Source organism: Suncus etruscus, chromosome 18 (genome assembly GCF_024139225.1).
Source record: "Suncus etruscus isolate mSunEtr1 chromosome 18, mSunEtr1.pri.cur, whole genome shotgun sequence".
NCBI lineage: Eukaryota > Metazoa > Chordata > Mammalia > Eulipotyphla > Soricidae > Suncus > Suncus etruscus.
Genome location: NC_064865.1, coordinates 30,781,201 through 30,805,631, shown reverse-complemented (window position 1 = coordinate 30,805,631; position 24,431 = coordinate 30,781,201). Strand labels below are relative to the sequence as shown.

General features: G+C 36.2%; 1 protein-coding gene across 1 annotated transcript in view; it reads left to right on the top strand.

Moving 5' to 3' along the window:
• Positions 1-6,935: 6,935 nt before the first annotated feature.
• The window catches only part of KIF6 (kinesin family member 6), a 601,782-nt gene continuing 584,286 nt past the window's right edge, over positions 6,936-24,431 (top strand). Inside the window, exons 1-3 of the mRNA XM_049764755.1 lie at positions 6,936-7,001; positions 11,793-11,902; positions 17,767-17,841. Of these exons, the coding sequence (XP_049620712.1) occupies positions 6,936-7,001; positions 11,793-11,902; positions 17,767-17,841 (251 nt within the window). The remainder of the gene's footprint in view (positions 7,002-11,792; positions 11,903-17,766; positions 17,842-24,431) is intronic.

Below are 24,431 nucleotides of genomic sequence, written 5' to 3'. Positions count from 1 at the left end.
TTTCTTTCTTTCTTTCTTTCTTTCTTTCTTTCTTTCTTTCTTTCTTTCTTTCTTTCTTTCTTTCTTTCTTTCTGTCTTCTTTCGTTTCCTTCTTTCTTTTTTTCTTTTTTTCTTTCTTTCTGTTTGGCCTGGAAATAATTTTAACCCAGCCCATTTCTAACTTCACTGGGATGTTGGTGAAGCATTCAGGTTGTTTATGAGGAGTATGAATATAAACAATGTCATTTTTTTAAATTCAAAACTGAATCTTTCAGCTTTCCTTCTATGCCAAGGCACTGTCATTTGGTTCATATACTACACTCTGTAATCCAGTGAGAGCCTGAACTGTAATTCCATGTGGCTGGTCACCTTGAATGACTTTGTTGTTGCTGTATTGAAGGAGTCCCAGGAAGGCTCATAAAGAGGAACCAATGAAGCAGGAGAGAGGGGGCCTCTGTCTTTTTTTTTTTATATAAAGGAGTGAATTGAAAAGAAGAAAAATGGAGGTAGTGTGGAAAATCTATACCTTTGATAGGAAAAAGAAAGGAAATACAAGTTTTCCCAAATTCATTAATTCCCACTGTGATTCTGTAATCCCAAGTACTGGTAAAGTTTTATGAATTTCACTCTGCTGAGTATGCAAAGATGGTTATGTTAATGAAATTATGCTTTAAATTAGTTGAACATATTCTCAAAAGAAAATTATTTGCTTAAATTATATATTATGGATTTTGTGGTACCCTTACTCTGTGATTTAATAGCATGCTGTTATTATTTAGCATTTAATGAGGACCAGAAAATACTTTACGTATTTGCCACTTGTTACAAAAACCATGGAATAAGTGACCATTTTTTATATTGCCATATATAAGGGGATTTCTTTGGGATTGGACACTTGTAAATGTCTGAGATTGATGGGCATTCAGCAGAGGAGGGTATTTCTAAGTATCACCCATAGAAAATATGTTCTCACTATCTCAGTTTTCTTTCTTTCTTTCTTTTTTTTTTTCATTAAGTTCTCAATCAGAACACTTGTGAACCATGCAGGAATCATGCCTGACACCCAAAATGATGATCTCTGAGCGTAATTATTTTTTGTGGGAGTTTTTCAAGTAGTGCTCAGGAATCCCAGGGGACCTCTTTAGGTGATTCTTGGTCTAACAAAACAGTGGTTCAATGCAAAGGCCTGAGGCTGTGATGTTACTCAGGCCCTAGTGGTGCCAGGGATTACCCAAGTCACACATCATTACTCAGAAAACCTCATGAATGTTCAGGGGAGCCTGTAGTGCCAGGAATTGAACTGGGATTGACCTCAACCAAGGTATGTACCTTAACTCCTAAATTCTCTCTCCCCATCCCTCCATTGCATTCTTAAATTCACTTTAGGGGGAAAAAAAGTAGTCATTATAAAAGCACAAGGCCAGTTTATCTCAGTTGGCATTTGTTCTATTAGTATCGCCATTTTCTAATAAGTACCCAAATTTTGGTTACAGTCCTTGGTTCTTTGATTAAATAAATAGAAAATCCCATACAAATACTTTCTATCTCACTAGTAAGGACCAGCCATGGTTAGTGGACCATGTGGATTCATTTTATGATAAGAAGTAGGAGTCATGCTGTCAAAATGGAATTATTAATTACTCAAATACATGAATAAGATAAGGAAAGGGAACGTAAAATGTAGTCTAATATTGTTATGTTTATTCTATGTTTTCAAAATTACTAAGCTATACAATTTTAAAAAATTAGGTGGCTGGAGAGATAGTACAGCAGGTGGGATTAAATCACTGACAATCTGTATAGTCCCCAGAGTACTGTCAGGAATAATTTCTCAGTTCCTAGCCAGGAGTTACCCCTAAGCAACACACTGGGTATGGACTAACAACTAAAAATATTATAGTATTATTATGTTATTATATTATTTTTATTTTATTATTTTAGGATACCATAGTGGAAACAACCAGATCATATGCATATAAACCAAGAGCCTGTCTATCTTGATAGTCCCACCCAGCCCAGGCAATTTTTATTGCTCTCTCTTCAAATTTAAAAGGAAAAGTGGTGTATTTTATAGTTGAAACACCAACAACTAAAGGTAGTTGCAAACAAATACCAGAGCAGAGATTCCATTTTCGTGAAAACAAAATATGAACAAAACCCAACTAATTTGTCTATAGAAAAATTCTCTTCAGGCATAGCCAAATTTCTTTCAATTTGAGACTTTTAAACTCTGGCTAATTTGCCTGATATGATTATAAGTTATTTTGGCAAATGCAGAAAACTTAAGAATCTTTTAAACGAATTAAAGGCATCTTAAGCAAGTAGATAAGGTGAAAATAATAGCACTGAACAAATATTCAGTTGTGGGATATCCAGACACTCTGAATTGGAGATTTAATCTCAAACCCTATTTAATACTAATTAGTAGCATCTGTTTGAGATTTAGGTAACTATGTCAGAGGCATTGGGCCTGGGAGTTAATAAAGCTGGCTCTATCAGAAACAGAAACAGAGGTTTTTAAACTGAGGATTCATAGATGTACTTTATTTAGACAACCTTGTGCTTTTCCCACTTTAGAAATGAATGTTTTTAGTTGAGAGCATGCAGTCTCCAGTTTACTCTGACCGCTCCCTATTGCCATAAACCTGTCCTAGAAAAGATGTGAGTTTGCAATTCCTGGTATTTCTTATGTACATAAATGTGTCATGGTCATTTCTACTCCTTAAGAGGTATTTACAAACCAAAAATATCTATCCCAGAAGTTCTGAACCTTTTGGATAGTAACTAGTTTTACTCAGAGAAACACAGTACATTTTCACACTTATTCTCACATAATATCTGAGAGAAGTCCACGAGACATTTATTGTTATCTTATTGTAAAAATTGTGACTTAAAACCCAAATATGTGACCAATGTCACACTCCCTTAGGTGTGATAGAAACAAGATTTGATCCCACAGTTTCTATCAAAGTATTTGATATTATGGCTTAAGCCCAAGCCAGAAAATACAGCATCCACCTATACTGGATCCAGAATTTTTCTCTTTCCATTCACAAAGCTTCTCTATATCAAAACAGGCAGACTGCAAAATTCAGCACTTGAAATTGTTTGCATATACCATTGGCTACTCTGACTCTTTCATTGCATCTGATCATGCCCTCTTATGTTTGCAGTGATAGATACTCATCATCAGATGTGCCCCCAAAATATTACATACAGGTGCCTGAGCCGTGGCATAGGCGGTAGGGATTTGCCTTGCATGCGCTAACCTAGGACAGACCACAGTTCGATTCCCCCAGTCCACATGGTCTCCCAAGCCAGGAGCGATTTCTGAGTGTTTAGCCAGGAGTAACCCCTGAGCACAGGGATGGTGAACACGCAGATCTCGAGCCACTCCTGGCCAAAATGAATGCAGCTCTTTGCCTCTTATCATTATTTTGTATACTGTGGCTCTTTGCCAAGTTTGGATTTTTTTCTGATGTTTCTGAGGAGGGATCTCTGAGGAGAGAGCTCCGAAAGCATAGTCCCACTCCCAGGCTGCGTTATCCCGTCTCCCAGTCCTCGGAAACAACTCCACGGCCGGGGGGGGGGGGGGAGGACCCGTGTGTCTCATATTGTGTCACATCTTGCTGTTAGTTCTTAGTGTGGAGGACACAGCACACCCTCACCATCACTGCAGGATTTTGACCTTCACTCAAAATGGCAAAATGCAATATGTGTTGAACAGATTCTTGTTAAAATTCTATGCTTTTGTGTGTTTGTCTGTTTTGACAGATCACTGCGTGGTGTGGCTCTCTGACTCTCACAGTTTAAAATTTTGGCTCTTTGTGTCGAACTTGTTCGCCACCCCTGCCTGAGCATCACCAGGTGTGGCCCCAAAACAAACAAAAAAACTCAAAATATTACATCAATAAGATATTGTATGAACCACATTTACATAACATTTGTTATAAAATCTAGTTTTAATTGTGAAATTTTATTTACTTGTTAATCTCTTATGCCAGATGTACACATTAAACTCCATCATAGGTATTTGTATATAAATATAAACATAGGGCCAGAGAGATAGCACAGCAGTAGGGCATTTGCCTTGCACACAGTGGACCCAGGACTGATGGTGGTTTGAATCCTGGCATCCCATATGGCCCCCTGTTTCTGACAGGAGAGATTTCTTAGTGCAGAGCCAGGAGAAACCCCTGAGCACCGCCGGTTGTGACCCCAAAACCAATATACATATAAACATAGTGTAAAATATCATCCACATTTTTAGGCATTCACTATGGCTCCTGGAATATGTGCTCTTTGGATGAGCAGGCACTGCTGTAATGACTCAAATGGAGCAAATGTTTGCTACCTTTCTTTCACTGGCAACCTTTCCACTCCCTCTGAGAAGAACAAAAGCCCCTTCCTTACACTGGCCTCTGTACTTTGTTCTTTCACAAACCTGGCAAAGTAGTGTCTCTTATTTTCCCTCCCTTGCTTGCTGTTAACTTTTTGGCCTTTCTTTGAGAGGTCGAATAGTTATTTATTCTATATTATTAAATGTTAGTGGGATTATAGATTGATATATGTAAATGTACATATACATCACTTTTTGCTTACTCATCCATCTGTAGATATACAATTAGGTTGCCACTCTTCTGAGAATCTATCTGAAAAACAATATTAGTATCTTGGAAAGACCTCTGTCACTAGAACCAAGATATGAAAGCAATCAAGCTGCTTAATTTTGACTTAGTTCTTCTTTGCCATTCAACAAGTATTAAGAAAGCTAAAAAGCTTACTTTTAAAGTTTTAAGGGGACCAGATAGGTTGAACGATTGCAAGGCAAACACCCTATCTACTGTGCTATTTTTCCAGCTCAAAGTTGATTTTTTGAGTACCAAATTCCCCTATTCTTCTTTATCTCAGGTATCTATTTATGTCTCAACCTCCATTTTATATTTGTGCCAGCCTTATAATAGTAAAATTTACTTTAAAATTTATAGATGGTTCTAGAAAAATATAATCATGTAGTCACAATTATAATCAAAACAGAAATCACATTTCTACCATAACTGCAGAAATAACTGTGCACGGGTTATCTTCTGTGCCAACTTGTAATTGTCCTTTCCTTCCCCTGCCTTTAATACCACTGAACTCTTTTTCTGTCCAAATAAATTTTTCCACAAGAATTTCATATAAATAGATTTTTAAAGACTTTAACTTTAAATCTGGCATCTGTAACTCAGAATAATAAATCTGATATTACATTAATTACTTTGGCCACCATCAGTCCTTCCTTTTCAATATGCAGATGTATCAGTTTCTTTATCCAGCTGTCTTTTGAAGAATATTTACTTTGTTTCCAGTTTTTGGTAATTGTGAATAAAGCTACAATAATCACACAGTTTATTTTCTGGACCAAGTTAGTTTAAAATGAAAAATGAAATCAGGTTTTATTTCACTTTCTGGGCCACATGCAATCTTGTGCATAATTTTATACATATGAAAATATGAAACTGTTTTTCAAAGATATTGTTCCATATTGCATTTTTTCCAGTTATGTTAGAGTGGCATAAATTGCATTGCTTAGCCATTCTAAGAGGTGCATTAATATGAATATTATTAAAAATATCTAGAAAGTGAGCTTCCATATAACCCAGCAATAATACTCCTAAGAATATATATCCTATGAGCCCAAAGAATGTAGTGAAACCCTCTGCATTCCTATATTCACTATTCATAATAGCCAGAATCTAGAAATAATCCACGTGCTTGAGAACAAATGATTGGATAATGAAACTGTGGTACATCTTCACAAAGGAATACAAAGCTGTTAGAAATAATCCAGTCATAAAATTTGCTTATAAATGAATGGATATGAAGAGTATTATGCTGGGTAAGATGAGTCAGAGGGAGAGTGATAGACATAGAATGATCTCACTCATTTGTGGGATATATATTTAAAAAAGATAGTATCTTAATTATATCTAAAGACAGTAAAGACAAGGTCCAGGAGGACCAGTCCATAGTAGAAATCTTGCCACAAGTAGAGGGAGAGTTCAGATAGTGTAGAGAAGGGACTGCCATGACAATATTTGAAAATGATCACTCTGGACAAGAATTGGGTGCTGAATGGAGATAAAGTGATAGACGTGATACCTCTCAATAACAATATTTCATATCACAGTATCTAAAAGGGAGGGAAGGGAGAGAAAAAGACAGTAAGAGAGAAGAAAAATGCCTGTCCAGAGTAAGGCAGGGAGGAGGGTGAGAGAGAAATTGGGGACATGGGTGGCAGGAAGTGCAGTGGGGAAGGGTGTTGTACATTATATGACTGAAAGTCAACCATGAACGACTTTGCACCTGTAAAAGAAAAACAACCCAACAGTATTATGAACAATCTTGTAACCACGGTGTTTAAATAAAGTCATTAATGCGATTAAAACACAGTGGTTACAAGGTTGTAACCGACCATAATGTCTATTTATTAATGTCAGAAGCTATTTTTTGCTCAGTTCAGGATTCCCAGTCCAGCATTTCTGTGGGTTAGAAAGCGACAAGTGACTTTCTTCCAGAAATGAATACAACCAACAGAACGACTTGAGTGCTAAAAAGAAGTGTCGACGCAAAGAAAGAGTGCACTGAGGAAGAGGGCAAGAAAGATGGTTGCCACCCTCCTGACTAAGCGCGAGCTTTAACTCTGGAAGCACACCCAAGAAGCCCAGAGCTCAAACAAGAACCCGCAGAGCAATCAATCATCACTCGGCCTCGCCCAATCCCGGCCCAGTGTGCTCCATAAGCCCCGCCTTCCAGTCGACAGCCAATCAGGAAGAGGCGTCGGGGTCCGGGCTTCGCGGTGCATTCTGGGTAGTGTCCATAGTTACTGTTGCTAAGGCTGCGACTTGCTTGAGGCGCTGGTGGAAGTTTGGCGAGGTCGGGCGCGAGAAAGTGAGGCTGTGGTGGGTGAGGCGATGGTGAAGCAGACCATCCAGATTTTCGCGAGGGTGAAACCTTCTGGCCGGAAGCATCAGCAAGGGGTACGAGTCGCAGCAGCAGGGGTGGCAGCTTGACATTTTTGGGTGGTTGCCTGGGTCTGGGCCTGAAAGAGGGGATGGGCTTGGAGCGCTGGAACCTGCCTACCTTGCCCAAGCCGTGCAAATTGCTAAGCATATGTCAACCAACTCACTCATCTGGGGGACAGGGATGAGGCGCACTGGGACTCCCACTTACCCTGCCCTAAAGTGCTCCAGACACCCTGCTGGACAGAGTCCTGCTAGTTTGCCAGTTAACACACCCACAATCACTCTGCCTTCACCACAGAATCTTCTCCCAATCTTTCCAAGGTTAGGCACACATAGGAAAACAAGTGTGAACTTGTTTACACCCTTGCAGGAAAGGTGCAAATAAGAGAAATAAGACCCTGAAATCTAATGCAGATACTAGATAAAGATTCCCCAAAGCATTTTACTGCGGCTGGCTTTGCACGCAGGGTCCACTCCAGGATGCTGACCAAATGGATTGTTATTCTTAAATGGAACATGACTATTAACGTGCTCTCATTACAGATATGGATGGATCATGAATCCTGGAGTGCACATTCGCTTTTTTACTCAGAAGCATGAACTGAGTATTTCTGGTGTGCTTTTCCTGGCATGCTAAGCTCAGAAGAGTACACATAAGGGGAAGACTTTGGCTTTCTTCTGAACAGAGATGCTTTGCATACTTCTTAAATGTTTTAAAACATTGCTTCTCCTAGGCAGGAGCATAGTCATTTTTACCACATAAGCACCAAAGTTGGCAAATTTTCCCTTATAGTTAAATGATCTGACCAAGACTAATACATGGCATAATCCTTGATAGCAATTTTTTATAAGGACAAAGTTTGCTCTTAAGAAAAAAGTTTGGGATTCTGTTTTCTATTTGTTTGCCTCACAAAGTGAGGATTTAGACAAGAGCAATCTGATGTGTGATTCTGAACTATTGGATATGTGTTAATATCGTATATTTGCTCATCTTTTTACACTATATATATATATATATATTTACATGAGTATAATATCTTATCACTTTTTTCCGGCCATACCCGGTGACTCAGGGGTTACTTCTGGCTATGTGCTCAGAAATCACTCCTGGCTTGGGGGACCATATGGGACACCGGGTGATGGAATCGCAGTCCCTCCTAGGATAGCCCATGCAACGCAGACACCTTACGGCTCATGCCACTGCTCTGCCCCCCTTATCACTTTTTTATTTAGCATTTTCTTCATTTAATTTATGTGTTTAAAACAAGGAGAATACAGTGTCTTTCATCACCAGTCTTTTAGTCATAGAAAACATCCAGGAGAAGATGAATGAGAAAAAGAAAATTTTAAGTTCAGGAATAAAGCCATATGCAATGAGACCATGACATTATCCAATTACTATTTCACATCCCCCACTCTCCTTAAAAAGAAGGTGCTCCAGGGGGCAGAGTGACAGTACAGTTAGTAAGGCGTTTGTCTTGCATGCTGCCCATAGCTGCTGATCGGTGTTTTATCTTTTGCATTCCATATGGTCCCCTGAGGTTGCCAGGACTGATTTCTGAGTTCAGAGCCTGGATTAATCTTGAGCACCCCTTGGTGTGGCCCCAAAACAAACAACAACAAAACAAAACAAGTTGGTGCTTTGGGAAACTTGAAACTGAGGGCCTTACAAATACTATACATGTTCTCTATTCATAGAGCCACATCCTTAGGACCCCAAAAGATTAATGAAGGTTTACAAAGTGCATCAGGGAGATTATTTTTTTATAATATTTTTATTTAAGTACCATGATTACAAACATGTTTGTAGTTGGGTTTCAGTTATAAGTAAAAGAACACCCCCATTCACCAGTGCAACCTTTAAGGTCGAGAATCCCTTGTGTTGCCTACAGGTACCCCAAGTATTAAATGATTTTCTGAGCACCTTTGGAGAAGTGATCCTTCACCCCCCAAAAAGTAGCTTAGATGTCAATAAGATTTCTAGCCTCATATCCTTAACCAAAAATATTAAACTTATCTGCCTAGGTTCAGCCTGAGTGAGGGTGTTGTGGAGAACTTGGATATAATATTGAAGTTTCCCCTTTCATAAAATTAATTGTATGGTTATTTGATTGTACCTCTTCTTGCATTTATTCAGTGAAAATCTGTGGACTAAATTGTTTGTTATTCCAGCAAGCATTTTTAGAAATAATATTATATTTTTATAATTTTTATCAAGTTTCAGAATTATGCCACATATAAAAATATGAGAAATGAGATAAAGATGTTGAGTTATTGCCCTGTTCTTATATAGAATTCCCACTTTAGTGATATTGTCTGTGCCCCAGATTATTTCACTGACTAGAAATGATGTTTATAGCATCAAATCAAGAGTAATTTAAAGATCTATTTTATTTCTTTTTATTTTGTAGCTTCCTTACTTCATTAATCTTATTCCTTAAGTGGTATATTTTACATGATACTATTTTGTCCATTAATAAATTAGAAGGTATTTTAGATATTTTAATTAGTTTAATTTAAATAGTTTTTAAATATATTTTATTTAAACACCTTGATTACATACATGATTGTATTTTGGTTTCAGTCATGTAAAGAACACCACCCATCACCAGTGCAACATTCCCATCACCAATATCCCAAATCTCCCTCCTCCCCCACCCAACCCCCGCCTGTACTCTAGACAAGCTTTCTATTTCCCTCATACATTCTCATTATTAGGATAGTTCAAAATGTAGTAATTTCTCTAACTAAACTCATCTCTGTTTATGGTGAGCTTCATGAGGTGAGCTGTAACTTCCAGCCCTTCTCTCTTTTGTGTCTGAAAATTATTATTGCAAGAATGCCTTTCATTTTTGGGAATAATATAAATTGTTTTTCACTTGTATAGTTCTTTGTACATTTTTTAACATTTTCACATTTATTTTTGTATTCACTCTAGCTATCTTCTAGCCTGTCTCAAATAGTAAAAATTTTTAACTAAAGATGGAAAGTCAATATTTTAGACTAAATTAATATTCTGGATTTAAGGAACTTTTCTAGTGCCTCAGAGAATAGCTTCATTAGAGTGGTGGTAGATCACTGTTCTCCCCTAGTTCATAGTTCTTCCTTCTAAACATTGAGCATTACATTACAAAATTGCAGACTAAGTGGCACCTTCAATCCCATGTGCTGCCTGTCTCGTGCCTGACTTTCATTTGAGTGAAACCTTTGTAGCCATTAACTTTTTTTTTCTTTTGGTTGTTTGGCCACACCTGGTGATGCTCAGAGGTTACTCCTGGCTATGCGCTCAGAAATTCTTCCTGGCTTAGGGGACCAAATGGAACACCAGGGGGATGGAATCACTGTTCACCCTAGGCTAGTGCATGCAAGGCAGACAGATGCCTTACAGATTGTGCCACCGCTCTGCCCCTCATTCACTTTTTAGTGTGGTTCCCCACATGATATAATTTTTATTTTATTTTCTTTAATATTGGGAGCCACCACCCTCAAATTAAAATACCCAGTGTTGCTCAGTATTTATTCCTGGCTCTATAACCATTTGTCTTTGTTGTGCTCAAAAGAATGCATGCAGTTCTAGGAATTCAATTTAGTTTATATAGGATTCAAGACAAGCACCTGTGTTAACTCTACAATCCCATAGCTTTTTGTTTATCTTTTTAAAATTATTTAGGAAAATCATTCAGACTTTAGATTTAGGTAGACTTGTACTTATTTAAGAATATGATGCTTTATCCCAAATCAAGCATCTGGAAGTATTGACCATTAGAAATAATTTTCTTTACTGGTGAAAGACAAAGCTTTTTTAAAAAATCTCCAAATCAAATGAATAATATGTTTTTATGGGGCTTACAAAATACTTCCATTCTGTGACATCAGTTGATCCTCACAGCAATCTTATATGGGAACAGTTCTGTTTTTCTCATTTTATGTTTAAAAAACCTGAGAATCTTAAAGTGGTGGCTAGTTACACAGCTGGGAAATTGAGTTCAGTGTTGGATCCAAGTCTTTGGACTCCAAAACTTACCCATTTCTTTACTCCACATATCCTCTTTATAGGCTTGAGTCTCAATTACCCATGCCCATAAATAAAGGAGTAGGTTAGCAAGAAGAACATCCAAGAATTCACAGTTGTAAAGAGGTTGAATAAAACTCTATTTCCATATCATTTTAGAGAGGTTAAGTGATTGCTCCCAGGTCATTTGCTAATTAGTAGCTAAACTGGGAAGAAGACCTTGAAAATGACATCAAAGACATAAATTACATGTGTCTTTTGAAACCACATGTCTTTTATCAAATGCTTGGACATTTGATATGGAAACTTGGGCTTCTTTGAACATAATTTGAATTAGAGTATTCTTGCAATCTCTCTGAGAAGTCTCAAACCTAGTCCTTTGATCACTGTATCTAGCTTTTTGTAAATGCTCAGTAATGCTTGTTGGTTGCAGTGAAATGTTGATTTCTTGTACATAATTCCAAAGCAATCCTTAGATGATATATTTTTTTCAGGGCTATTAGTTTCTCAACAACAAAGACACACAAATGCTAAAATTTAAACATTAGATCATTCAAAGATAATCTGTTCTTTGAGAGAGCATTGATTTCGATTTTACCTCTTGTTCAATCCCATTTATTTGATTGGATTTGCACATAGTTCAAAGAGGAAAATTAGCCAAATTATGCTCAGCTATGACTTTTTATCTTAAAAGCACAATTTCATACCATTATAATGCATATTATAATAGCCTGGTTTTAGTTTGAGTTTCAATTTTATCATTTTGTATTCATTTGTGGTCACCCTTTTTATAGATTTATTCCATAGATGAAGATGAAAAATTAACATCTAGTTTGGAAATCATCTTACCTCGTGATTTGGCAGATGGATATGTGAATAATAAGCGAGAAAGCTACAAATTTAAGTAAGTTATCTATCTCCTTTATTTCTGCTTTGCTATGAAATAACTATTAAATACAACTAGTATACTGCATTAATTCCCTCTGTGATTTCATTAGCACAATATTTTATGGAGCATGTTGTAGTTCTTTGTCTTATCTAATACATTTAGCTTCTGAATTTATATTTTACAACAGAGCCCACAGTTGCAAAGAGGTATATGTTCGCACTCAGGATTATATCTTGAGATTTTAGCCATTTTTTTTGCTACCCTTTTTTATCCAATGTTATCCTTTTCCTCCTTGTCCCAAGAAGTTTTAGCACTTCGAGAGGTTCAATGCTTGACTAAGGTTTATTAAAGATAAAATTTACTGATATGGGCCGGAGAGATAGCATGGAGAATAAGGCATTTGCCTTGCATACAGAAGGATGGTGGTTAGAATCCCAGCATCCCATATGGCCCCCCTAGCCTGCCATGAGCGATTTCTGAGCGTAGAGCCAGGAGTAACCCCTGAGTGCTGCTGGGTGTGATCCAAAAAACAAACAAACAAAAAAATGTACTGATACAATTTGAGAGCTCTATAAGCAACCTATCTTTATAACATAAAGAATATTTAGAACTCAAAAAGATAGTCTGTATCTGTTTTACCAGTATTACTGGATATATAGGTTATATATATAAGTTATATATATATAGGTTATATAATAGAACATGTACAAAAGTTATATAATACCACTAGCCACATGTAGCTCTTAAGTGTTTAAATGTGATAACAGTTATTAATGTAATTGCTTAAGAGTTAAATTACTAAGTATTTTTAAAGACTTAGCATGGTAAAAAATATTAAATATCTCAAGAATGTTTTTATGTTGAATATATACTAAATGTTAAAGTTTGAGATTTATTAGATTAAATATATTAAAGATTTTAATTTATTCTTGGTTTGCGTTAGAACATCTGGTTACTAGAAACATTTAGAGTACAGAAATCCATATTTAGACTGCATTATATGTCTCTGGAACATTGAAAAAGAGTATGGTTCAGGAGAAAAGTAATAAACAGACACCTGTGGCCCTAATCTATTAGCTTTGAATTTTGTTGATTATGGCTATGTTATGCTGTCTTTATTCTCTAATTTTAGATTATGATATTTTCTGTAATCATCTTTTTTAATTTTGGAGGAGTTGAAACCAATTTTACTATTTTTAAATTTATTTTTATTTTATTTTTATAATATTTTATATAAGTATCTTTATTTAAACACCATGATTACACACATTTGTAGTTGGGTTTTAGTTATAAAAAGAACCTTTCTTCACGGGTGGAACATTCCCACCACCAATTATCTCCCAACTCCTTCTTCCCCCACCCCTTGCTTGTATTCCAGACAGGTATTTTATTTCTCTCACTCACTACCATTGTCATGGTAGTTGTCACTGTAGATATTTCTCTAACTGGACGCCCATTTTAACCTACATTTGATTGCTGGCCCAGACTGTGGTAGAAGATTCCTGAGTTTTGCTGAAGACACTCTAATTCTCTTATTTTTTTCTCCATACTGGTTTTCAGTGGCTCTGTTTGAGGACTATTCCTTCCCTTTCCCTTTGAATAAAATTCTCCCTGATATTTTTAGGACGTTCCTCCTCTTTTTTCTTTATTCTTGTGATTGACATATTATTTTTATTTATCTGTGCTTTGCTTTTGGGCTATACCAGCAGTGCTCAGGGATTAGTTACTCCTGGCTCTACACTCAGAAATTACTCCTGGCAGGCTGCAGAGACCCTATAGGGAATCCAACCTGGGTGGATCCTGTGCAAGGTAAATGCCATCCCTGCTGTGCCATTATTCTAGCCCCTTGTTATTGATATTTTTGTCTCACCAAGGTTTTTTGTTTTGTTTGTTTTTATTCTCTGCTGTTGTCTTATGAAAATACTCTTAGTACTAGCAGGTTTTTAAGCACTTGCTTACAGAGTATGGTGGCCCTTAGCTTTTCTTTTAGATTGCCGATTTTTACTTCCTCCTTTAGAGTGTCTTTGTCCTACCTGATTTACTTTCCTGGAGGAGGGGGCTTTCTCCCACTGAGATAAGTGTGCTGTATACATGCTGGGGCTAGAGAAATAACATAGCAGGTAGAGTGCTTGCCTTGCACATGTCCAACCTGGGTTTGATCCCCAGTATTCTATACACTCCTTAGCAATGCCTAGAGTAGTGATGTTTAAGTGTAGTGTCAGGAGTAATTCCTAGTATACAGTCCCCCTCCCCAACAAAGAAGTGTGTGTTGCATGCTTTAATTTCTCTGATTTCATGAGGGCTGGCCTAGGCAGGATTCTCTATAGTGCCCAATGTCAAAAATGTCTAATTCAGCATTATTTATTTTATTGGCAAGTAATTTATCATGCCCCTGAGTGCCGCTGGGTGTGGCCCAAAGGACAAGCAGTCAATCAATAGATGAATAAAGTTTAAATGAAATAAAAAAGAGACCTTTTTCTAAGAAAACTTATTAAATCATATTTACTGAATATGGCTATATGCTGTTTTTGTAAAATACACACAGTGAATGCTACCAAGTTCTTACTCTTGGGGTGCTTCCATTTTTGTGGGAAGAGTTGGCAAGGATATAAACAAGTAAAATACATATTAGAAATATCTATGTATCGGGAGGAATATAAGATAGTATAGGGTAGTGAGTGAGGGGAGCTTACTGAGGTAAGGGGAGAGATGGCTAGTGTTTCACAAGGATGCCTACGATGGCATTATAGAAATTTGAGCAAAGACATGAGGAGGTGAGGACACAATGTTCTAGGAAATAGAGTGAAGTACCTGAGCAAGGGAGGAAAAGGAGGTACCTGTCATGTTGGAGGAAAATGAAAAAGATTTACTTAATTGGAGAAGACTAGCAAGGGAGCAAGGCTAGATGATAGATCAATGATTTATAGAGTGGCCAGATAAATGGAATCTTACAACTTATTGTAAGGTTTTGGGGTAGTAAGTTATAAACTTACCTGGAAGTCGTTTGAGAGGTCTGAGAGGGTTTTGAATAGACAATTTAAATTATTTCATTTATATTTTGCAGGGTAATTCTTGCTGACATGTGGAAAATAGCAGGGGAGACCAGGCAGACTTTTGCTAGGGACACCAGTCAGGAAATTATGGAAATTTATGGTAGTAGCAAGTGGAAATGTTGAGAAATCATTGGATTCTAGCTATATTTTAAAGCTTAAAGCTGACAGACTTGCTCATGGGTTGGATAAGGGTGTAATGGAAAAAGAAGAGTCAAGGATACCATAAGTATTTGGACAAAGTATTTGGAATTAGGAAGTTGTCATTTAGTCAGAGAGGGGAAACCAGGAAGCATAGTGAGAAGAGGTCAGTTGATACTAAGTTTAAAGTGAACTTGAGGGGGTTGGAGAGATAGCATAGAGGTAAAGCATTTGCCTTGCATGCAGAGTGTGGCCCACCCCTGCCAAGAGCAATTTCTGAGCCTGGAGCCAGGAGTAACCCCTGAGTGCTGCTGGGTGTGACCCAAAGCCCAGAAAAAAAAATAAAGTGAACTTGAGAAAAAGTCTATACAAATTTTCAATTAATGAACAATCAGGAAACCTTAAGGCATGTTACTGATTGGAACCATCATTATCTATTTCAAAACTTCTTTATTTGTTAAAAATTAGATTGAGTTTCTTAAATGGAATGATTCTTCTAAGTAAGTATAAAAGGTAAAAAAACAAAGATTTTTTTAAGATTATGATGATACTTTTACTGATTATTATATAAGTATTATATAATATAAAATTTGGGGGAATTATATTTTACTCGATACCTATTGTAGCTATTGAAATTCTTATCTTCTTTTTAGTATACATGGTGGTATATAGAATTTCTATTATTTAAGGAAAAGGGGATAAGAACAGCTAATTGATTCAGTCAATTCTTAGTGACTTGGAAAATCAGACTTATCACTGTCATCATTCTCAAAAGTGATTATTTCTAAAATTGTGCTCAGACAGTGTAACATGCAGTGCTTTGAAGAGATCTCAGCAACCAACCCCTCTATCTTATGTTAGTATTAAGATCCATAGGGATATGAGGCATGTTCTGGGTTCACTTGATAAATATTAGTGTCTTGCCATTGAAATAACAGTGACAGTGCCTTTCAATCACATTTTGTATTCATGTTCACTTTCGCTTTCAAAGAACACTTTTAGGGGTCTTTGAAGTTAATACTAATTAAAAAATGAATTTAATTCCTTTTATGTTTTTAACCCAGCTATACATTTTCGGTTACGCTCCTCAAATGTAAAAACAGCCCTACACTTTGTGTAGTTTCTGCTTTAATTGGATATGTACATAATTCATTCGCATGGGTTGACATATAGACCCCAAACACCTTGAAATCTGCTTAGGATCTCCCAAACATATTTGTGTTTTGTTTATTCTCTCCTCTCTCCCCCCCTCACTTTCTCTCTTTCTCTCTTCTCTTTCTCTCTACCTCTATCTCCTTTCTGTCTCTCCTCTCTTTCTCTCTTCTCTGACTCTATCTCTATCTCTCTGTCTTCCTCTCTCTCTCTCTCTCCCTCTCCCTGATGAATTTTTGGAGAAGTTAGAGGAGCTATTGTTAGTTCTTTTAGATTACCCCTGATTCAATGCTGGGAGATTGCTTTCAGCAGTGCTTGGCAGACCATGTGCAACAATTGATAGGTGATGAAACTCAGAACTCTCACATGCAAAACTTGTGCTCTAGCCCATTGAGTATTTAGAATTATGGAGTTGTCATTTAGTCAGAGAAGGAAACCAGGAAGCATAGTGAGAAGAGGTCAGTAGATACTAAATTTAAAGTTAACTTGAGAAAAAGTCTATACAAATTTTTGATGTTTCCAAGCATCTCACACTTGCTGGTAGTAATTTATTTATAGTGTGTCTGAATAGGATCCATTTCTGTAGTCCCAGGGATTCCATTATGATTCTGTGTTAACCTAAATCAGGGTTCCTTTGCAACAAGAGTGAAATGAACACTATTCCTCCTTCCCACCCCCTAGTCTTCCCAATCTGATGAATACTCTTTGCAGAACAGGTCTGTCTTAATTACTTTTGACTCATGGTCATCAAAATGAAAAATAAGACACCTGAGAATTGTCTGGTACTAAGATACAGTATTTATTTAATGGAAAACAAACCAGTTCAAAAATTTTAACACTGGGGCTGGAGTGATAGCACAGCTGTAGGGTGTTTGCTTTGAATGCGGCAGATAATGGACGGACCTGGTTTGATTCCCTGGTGTCCTATATGGTCCCCCTAGTCAGGAGCAATTTCTGAGTGCATAGCCAGGAGTGAGAGCCAGGAGTGACTCCTGAGAGTCACCGCGTGTGGCCCAAGAAAAGAAAGAAAGAGAGAAAGAAAGAAATAAAGAAAAAAGAAGGAAAGAAAGAAGAAAGAAAAAGAAAAGAAAGTTAACACTAAGTTCAATGAGCACACATCTCTCAGCTGTTTTTCTTCATTATAGGTCAAACATCATAAGTTTATTGGCTACTTACATCCTGTTCTTGGGTTTACATTCACACACTTTTCTAGATTTGAATTTGGTGCCAGTTACAGGCACTGTCCCTCTTGAGAGCTAAAAGAACACACAGTTAATAATTTGGTTCAAAGCTGCTGCCATGTTTCAGAGGGATTTATTGTGCAGATCTTGTCAAAACAATACTGTTTACCCACCATTTGTATTCAGGGCTATAACAGTGGAGTGTGGTTGAGACTACAGGGAAAACATTGTGTTGAGTTAGATAAGTTTGGTGATGTATTTATAGGATAATTTATAAAGCTTTTAGGAAAAAACATTAACCCAATAGTGTTTGAAGTTTCAATTTTTAAGTAATTACTGTTTTCAACATTTCCAGATTTCAAAAAATTTTTGATCAAGATGCAAACCAAGACATCATTTTTGAAAATATTGCCAAACCAGTTGCTGAGAGGTAGGATTTCCTGTATTTTGTTGAGAGAGTTAGTGGTTTTTCATTTTGTCTTCAATTATCAGATAATTGTAGTAACGTGCTTTAATATATCAACTATACAGGATACAGAGCATGTAATGGTGATAGCATTAATACTGTCTACTCCTATAGCTGTTTTAAATTTAAATTCAGAACCTCAAACCAATGAATAGATGATGAAAGATAGCTATTATTATCCTTATTTTAAGACGACTGCAAATACCCAAGGATCAGGGTTATTGACAGTGCTCAGGGTAGAGGGGTTAGGGGGATACTATAATTATAAATGGTGTTTTGTTATGTCCTCAGTACAGATTTCAGACATGATGATGGTTAAATATGTGAAGGATTCTTAAAACAAAGGAAACTATGTAAAGTTCCAATAGCAAAAAGAATATATAAAGTAAAACAAAACAGTAATCTTAGAAAATAAAAGCATAATATTTTTAATGTAAAAAATTCAGGGCCAGAGTGGTAGCACAGTGGTAGGGCATTTGCCTTGCACACGGCTGACCCAGGAGGGACCTAGTTTCAATCCCCATATGGTCCCCCAAAGCCAGGAGCGATTTCTGAGCGTATAGCCACGAGTAATTCCTGAGCATCACCGGATGTGGCCCAAAACAAAAAATAAAAAAAATATTGGTGGATGATGTGTACAACAAAGAATGAAGAAGTAATAGGAACAAACTAATGAATTAGAAGAGAGAACAAAAGAAATTGACCAATGTGGACCACAGAAGTATAATAGACTGAAAGGGGGGGATAAAAAAGAGCAGAACCCCTTCCTTCTACCCACTACTGGATTTATAATTGTTATTTTCCTAAAAGCCCCTCCAGGGATCTGTGATATGTTATGACTTTTATTATCAGAGACCCAATAGAGAAAAAAGAATGTAGAGTTGAAAAGTATTTAATAAGACTAGAGGTAGTACTGGAAGTAAAGCCATTTGTCATGCATGTGGCTAACCCCAATTTAATTCCAATTACCACTTATGTTCTCATAAATGCTACCGGAAGTGACTCCTCTGCAGAGATTCGGGAGTGAATTCTGAATAGAGTAAGTGTGACCCAGAACAATAAAAGAAAAAGAAAAGGAAGGAAGACATTAAAAAAAAAAACGGATAGCAGATTTCTTAAATGTTACAAAAGGCATAAACAGAATTTCACAAAGCTAAGAGAATCCCAAATAATATAAACTTTAACAATCCAATCTAAGAATGATCATGGTCAAACTTCACAAATCTAAAGATTTAAATTCTGCAAACAATGAGAGGAATGACACTTTTCCTAGAAGGAAAACATAAATTATAGCAAATTTCTTATCAGAAATGATGGAGTCTAGAGGGAAGTATAAGAATTTTCTCAAGTGCTAAAGAAAGAACTATCAGTCCCCAAACTTCTATTCATTGTCCTTATTTTTAGGAATGACAAGAGAGTAATACAAGAGTTATTATAGGTTATTTTGGCATGTGTCTTGCATGTACCTAACCTGAATTCATTTCCTGGAATAAAATGTTCCTTGGTTTTAATGAGTTGTATATCTGAGGCCCCATGCATCCCTTGGAAACCCTAAACACTGCCAGGGAAGCTATGGTGGTCCCTGGCACAACAAAGTTACCCAAAGAATTTGTCTTCATTTCCTAGAATCAACCGAACATCCTAGTTGTCTGAGAATAGTTGGGACTAGCTTCTTGGTTCCATTGAGCACCACTTTGAAAACCACTCAAATGACAAAAAGATTAAAAGGAGAAAAATATTTTCAGAAGGAAAATTAAGAGAATTACTCACTAGCCATGTCTAAAGGTGAATAAAAATATAAGGAAATACTTGAAAAGGAGGGAAATGAAAATATAAAAGAATACATATTACAAAGCAGGAGAATAGATAGTATTGTATGATGATAAATTCTTGGGCCTTGGATACAATACAAATTACAAAGCGGAGAATGGATAATGAGTGGATTTAGAAGTAACAAAAGTATACTAGTGGGGCCAGAGTGATAGCATGGAGGTAAGGTGATTGCCTAGCATGCAGAAGGTCGGTGGTTCAAATCCCGGCATCCCATATGGTCCCCCGAGCCTGCCAGGAGAAATTTCTGAGCGTCGAGCCAGGAGTAACCCCTGAGCACCACCAGGTATGACCCAAAAATCAAAAAAAAAAAAAAAAAGTATACTAGTGGAGAGCATTAATAACTTTGGTGGTTGGGTGCATTAACTTTGTGCAGCAATGCCACAAATATTAATACTGTTATAATCATGTTACCTCAAGTATTACATATATTTTCATTTCTTTAAAATGAATTACTTTGAGTTAAGAATTAGCAAGTTATTTATGACTGAGTCATAATTTCAGTCATGCAATGTTACTAGTCCTTTTACCAGTGCCGACTTATTTTCATCACTGTCCTGAGTTAGCCTCCTCTGTCTTCTTTTGTAGGTACTTGATACCTCCTTTCAGTACTCCATTCTCTTCAGGGTGGTTGCTTCTATTGCCTTTGGATATAGTTTATTCCCTTACTATTCTTTTATTATGTATATGAGTGATAATACTATGTCTGTTCCTCTTCCTCTGACTAGTTTTATTCAGCATGAGATACTTTCCAGTTCCATCCACATAACATCCAATTATATGACTCCATTTATATGACTCCATCTCATTCCATAAGAATGACTATAAGTGTATATATACTATATATTCTTCCATTGTATATATGTACTATAGCTTCTTTATCTAGTTATCTGTTCTTAGACATTGGGTTGTTTCCAGATTTAGGCTATTGTGAATAATGCTGTAATGAGCATAGGAGTGTAGATGTCTTTTCTGCATTTTATTTGAGACTCGTTAAAGGTTCATTATAAGGTAAGTTGTATGAAAGCTTCAAATTTATTAAGGAATGTCCAAATTGTTATCTAAAAAGGTTAAACCAGTTGACACTCTTACCAGCAGTGAATGAGGGTGTTTTTATCTCTGCATCCATACTGATATGATACTGTAGTTCTTTTTTTTTAATTAATATCTTTATTTAAACACCTTGATTACAAATATGAAAATAGTTGGATTTCAGTCATGTAAAGAACACCCCTTTTTTAATGTGTGATATCTCATTGTTGTTTTGATTTGCATTTCCCTAATGATTAATGAAGAAGAGCAATTTTTCATGTACTCTTTGGCCACTTGTATTTGCTCTTTGAGGAAGTTTTTGTTCATCTCTTTATTTCATGTTTTTGACAGGGATATTTGTCTTTTACATGTAATGTTCTTCCAGTACTTTTTATATTTTCGATGTTAACCTTTTATCACATGAATAATTGGCAAATATTTTCTTCCAATCTCAGGGGTTAAATAATTTAAAAAATTTTAATTAATTTTTAATGTAGTCATCACAAAATTAAAAAATTATTTTAATTGGGTTTCAAATATGCAATGTTTCAAGACCAATTCCTTCACCAGTGTTCACTTCCCTCCAACAATGCCCCCTTACCTCCATTTGCATACCAATCTGCTTCTAGGAGAAGCATTTATATATATATATATATATATATATACATACATACATATATATAACATATAAATGTAAATGTTTGCTCTATGGATTACATTACTGTTGCTCTTAGGATTTCACACACACTACCATTTTTCAGGACAACTTCCTCCTCCAGGTTGAACACTTCCCTCCACCATAGATGTGGCCCCTTTCCTGTCCTCTCCCCCCAAGTTTCTCAAGTGGCATGTTTCCTACTGAATAACCAGTTCTCATGTACTTTATCTCCATTATCTTTGGGTATTCATTATTTCACTATTATATATTTTTATATCCTGCAAATTAGAGAGATCATTCTGTGTCAGTCTCTCTCTCTCCCTTTTACTAATGACTAACTGCACTCAGCATGATACTCTCCAAGTCCCTCCATGTAGTAGCAAATTGCATAATTTTATCTTTATTTATGGATGAGTAATATTTCATTGTGCATAAGTACCATAGTTTCATTATCCAGTCATTTATTCTTGGACACTTTGGTTATACCCATATTTTGGTTCTTATGTATTATGCTGCAAGGAACATATTTATGTATGTTTGTTGCAAATGTATTTTTAAGGTGAAAATATATTTTTTTTTCATTTTGTTTTCAGGCCCTTTGGGTATCTTCCAAGGAATTAAGTTGCTGGGTCAAACTAATATTCAATTCCTAGATATTTTTTTTTAGAAATGTCCATATTGTTTTCCAGAAAGTCTGAAACAGTCTACAATTCACCCCAGCAAATGAAAGTCTCTTTTTCCTGTGGAGTTAAAATATTTTTAATAAAATAATTAAAAATAAATTTCCCCAAAACCTATTGTATGTATTTTTTTTAGAATGCACACTCCCTAGTATGAGGTATGTTCTATCTCTTTAATGAAACCTCATACAGAAAGGAAATATGCATTAATAACTGATTCATTATATTTAATGAAGCAAATTTATATCATTACTTAATTACAACTTAATTACAACAATTCAAACTAGTCAAATCTTATATCAGCAGATTTCTATGGGATTGGAATAGTAATGTATCTGAATTTCAGTGATGGTTACTGGTATGTCTTTATGTGGTAGTGTGGCATCAAACTATACACACAGATACTAAACATATAGATTTCTGCTTTTGATAATATATTGTCATCAGGTACCATGCAATCATGGGATAAACTGAGGTAAGGATACATACACCTTACTGCCATTTTAACTTTCTGTAGAGTTATTATTATTTCTAAATAATATTATTATAATTATAAGAGATAAAATCATTAGTTCTATGTGTACTGTAATATTTTTTCAGTAAATTACCTATTCTAAAGTATGAAACTAAAGATTTCTTCCTGGGGCTATAGAGATAATATAAAATTTAAGGCATTTGCTTTGCATATAGCTGATCTTATATCTTCCCTGCATCATATATGGTTTCCCATGGGTATGAGCCAAACCCTTCCCTCACAAAAATAAATTTTCTCTCCCATGTGACTCAATATTGCACAAACCATATGATATTCTTATAATACACATTGCACTAAACAATTTTTCTCCAAAGTTGTTTTCCAAGCAGAAAATACTGGTCACCACTCAATTTACAAAGACCAATTGAAGTCTCACAGATATGTTTAAGTTTCTGGCCATGAGTTCACTCCCCCATGTATGCTATATTTTGGTGAGGGACTTCTCCTATCTGGTGCTCAGGACACACAGACAGCCTCTAATGGTAATTCTCAATCAACTGTGTAAGTAATTCAGTGCTAGATCCATAGGATGTGGTATTAGATGTAGTGATGCTCATATACGTCAGTTCTGGGATGAGCTGGGCTACCCTCTTGGAGCTTCTGGACCCCAAATTTCCCACCCAGAAGTACTAGGGGCCTCCATAGCTACACTTGTTAGTGGTTGGTGGACTATATGGTATCAAGGATTTAACCAGGACCAGCACATGTAAAACATGCTCTTAAATCTCTGCACCATTTTCCTGGTCCTTAGCTGCATTATATATAAACATGCAGTCGTGCTTGCCTTTATGTTCTACTATAATAATCTTACTGATAACATTACATTGCTGGGGATGAGGTTTGTGCATGTGATTTGACTGTTATTCTTATACATCTTTTTTTGGGGTACCACACCTGGTGTTGCTCGGTGGTTATTCCTGGCCATGCACTCAAAAATTGCTCCTGGCTTGGAGGACCATATGGGATGCCAGGGAATCGAACTGTGATCCATCCTAGGTGAGAACGTGCAAGGCAGATGCCCTACCACTTGAGTCACTGCTCTGGCCCCTATTCTTATAAATCTTAATTGTAGCATTTAAAACTATATTTTTGATATAAAATGGGCTTTATGATTAAAAGTAAAAAGGTATAAACTTTTAGAATAGAAAATTATGATGAATAACTACATAATAACCTTGACCTGCTCTAGCACAAACTTCAAAAAGATAAAAGGAGTGAGACAATATTACCACACCTCTAATAGCTTTGAACTTGCAGAAAGTGAGATTGTACTAAGGACACATATTTAAAATAGATGTCATTGTTGTCTATAAAGAAATGAATATAAACCTAGATATCTCTGCTTAAGATTGTCCAATCAAGAAAGTACATGTTATCATGAATCCTACAACAACTACAAATCAAAACAATTTGTAATGCCTTTGATAAAATACCTCTAAAAATATGACCTAAAAGTTGTTTGAAACGATTTGATTGTGGAGACTCTGATTTCTCTGACAGAGCAAATTTAGTTATATGATGAAAATCATGGGTTAGTGGAAATTGAAAGCATTACTGAGATGAAAAGAATAGTAAAAGAGACTGATTTGTGGATTGAAGATATCCATACAGTGATGTGAAATTTGATTTTGTTGCCACTGCTGTTAGGGTCACTCCTAGCTGTGTTTGGGGTACACCAGGGTCATATCTTGAAGTGCTATAGGGACATGCAGTGCTGGGGATTGAACAAAGAACCATATACATAAGGCACACAAATCCCAACATGAGCCCCATTCCTGGCATGAGATTGGGGTTCTTACAATATTATAATGTCAAATGG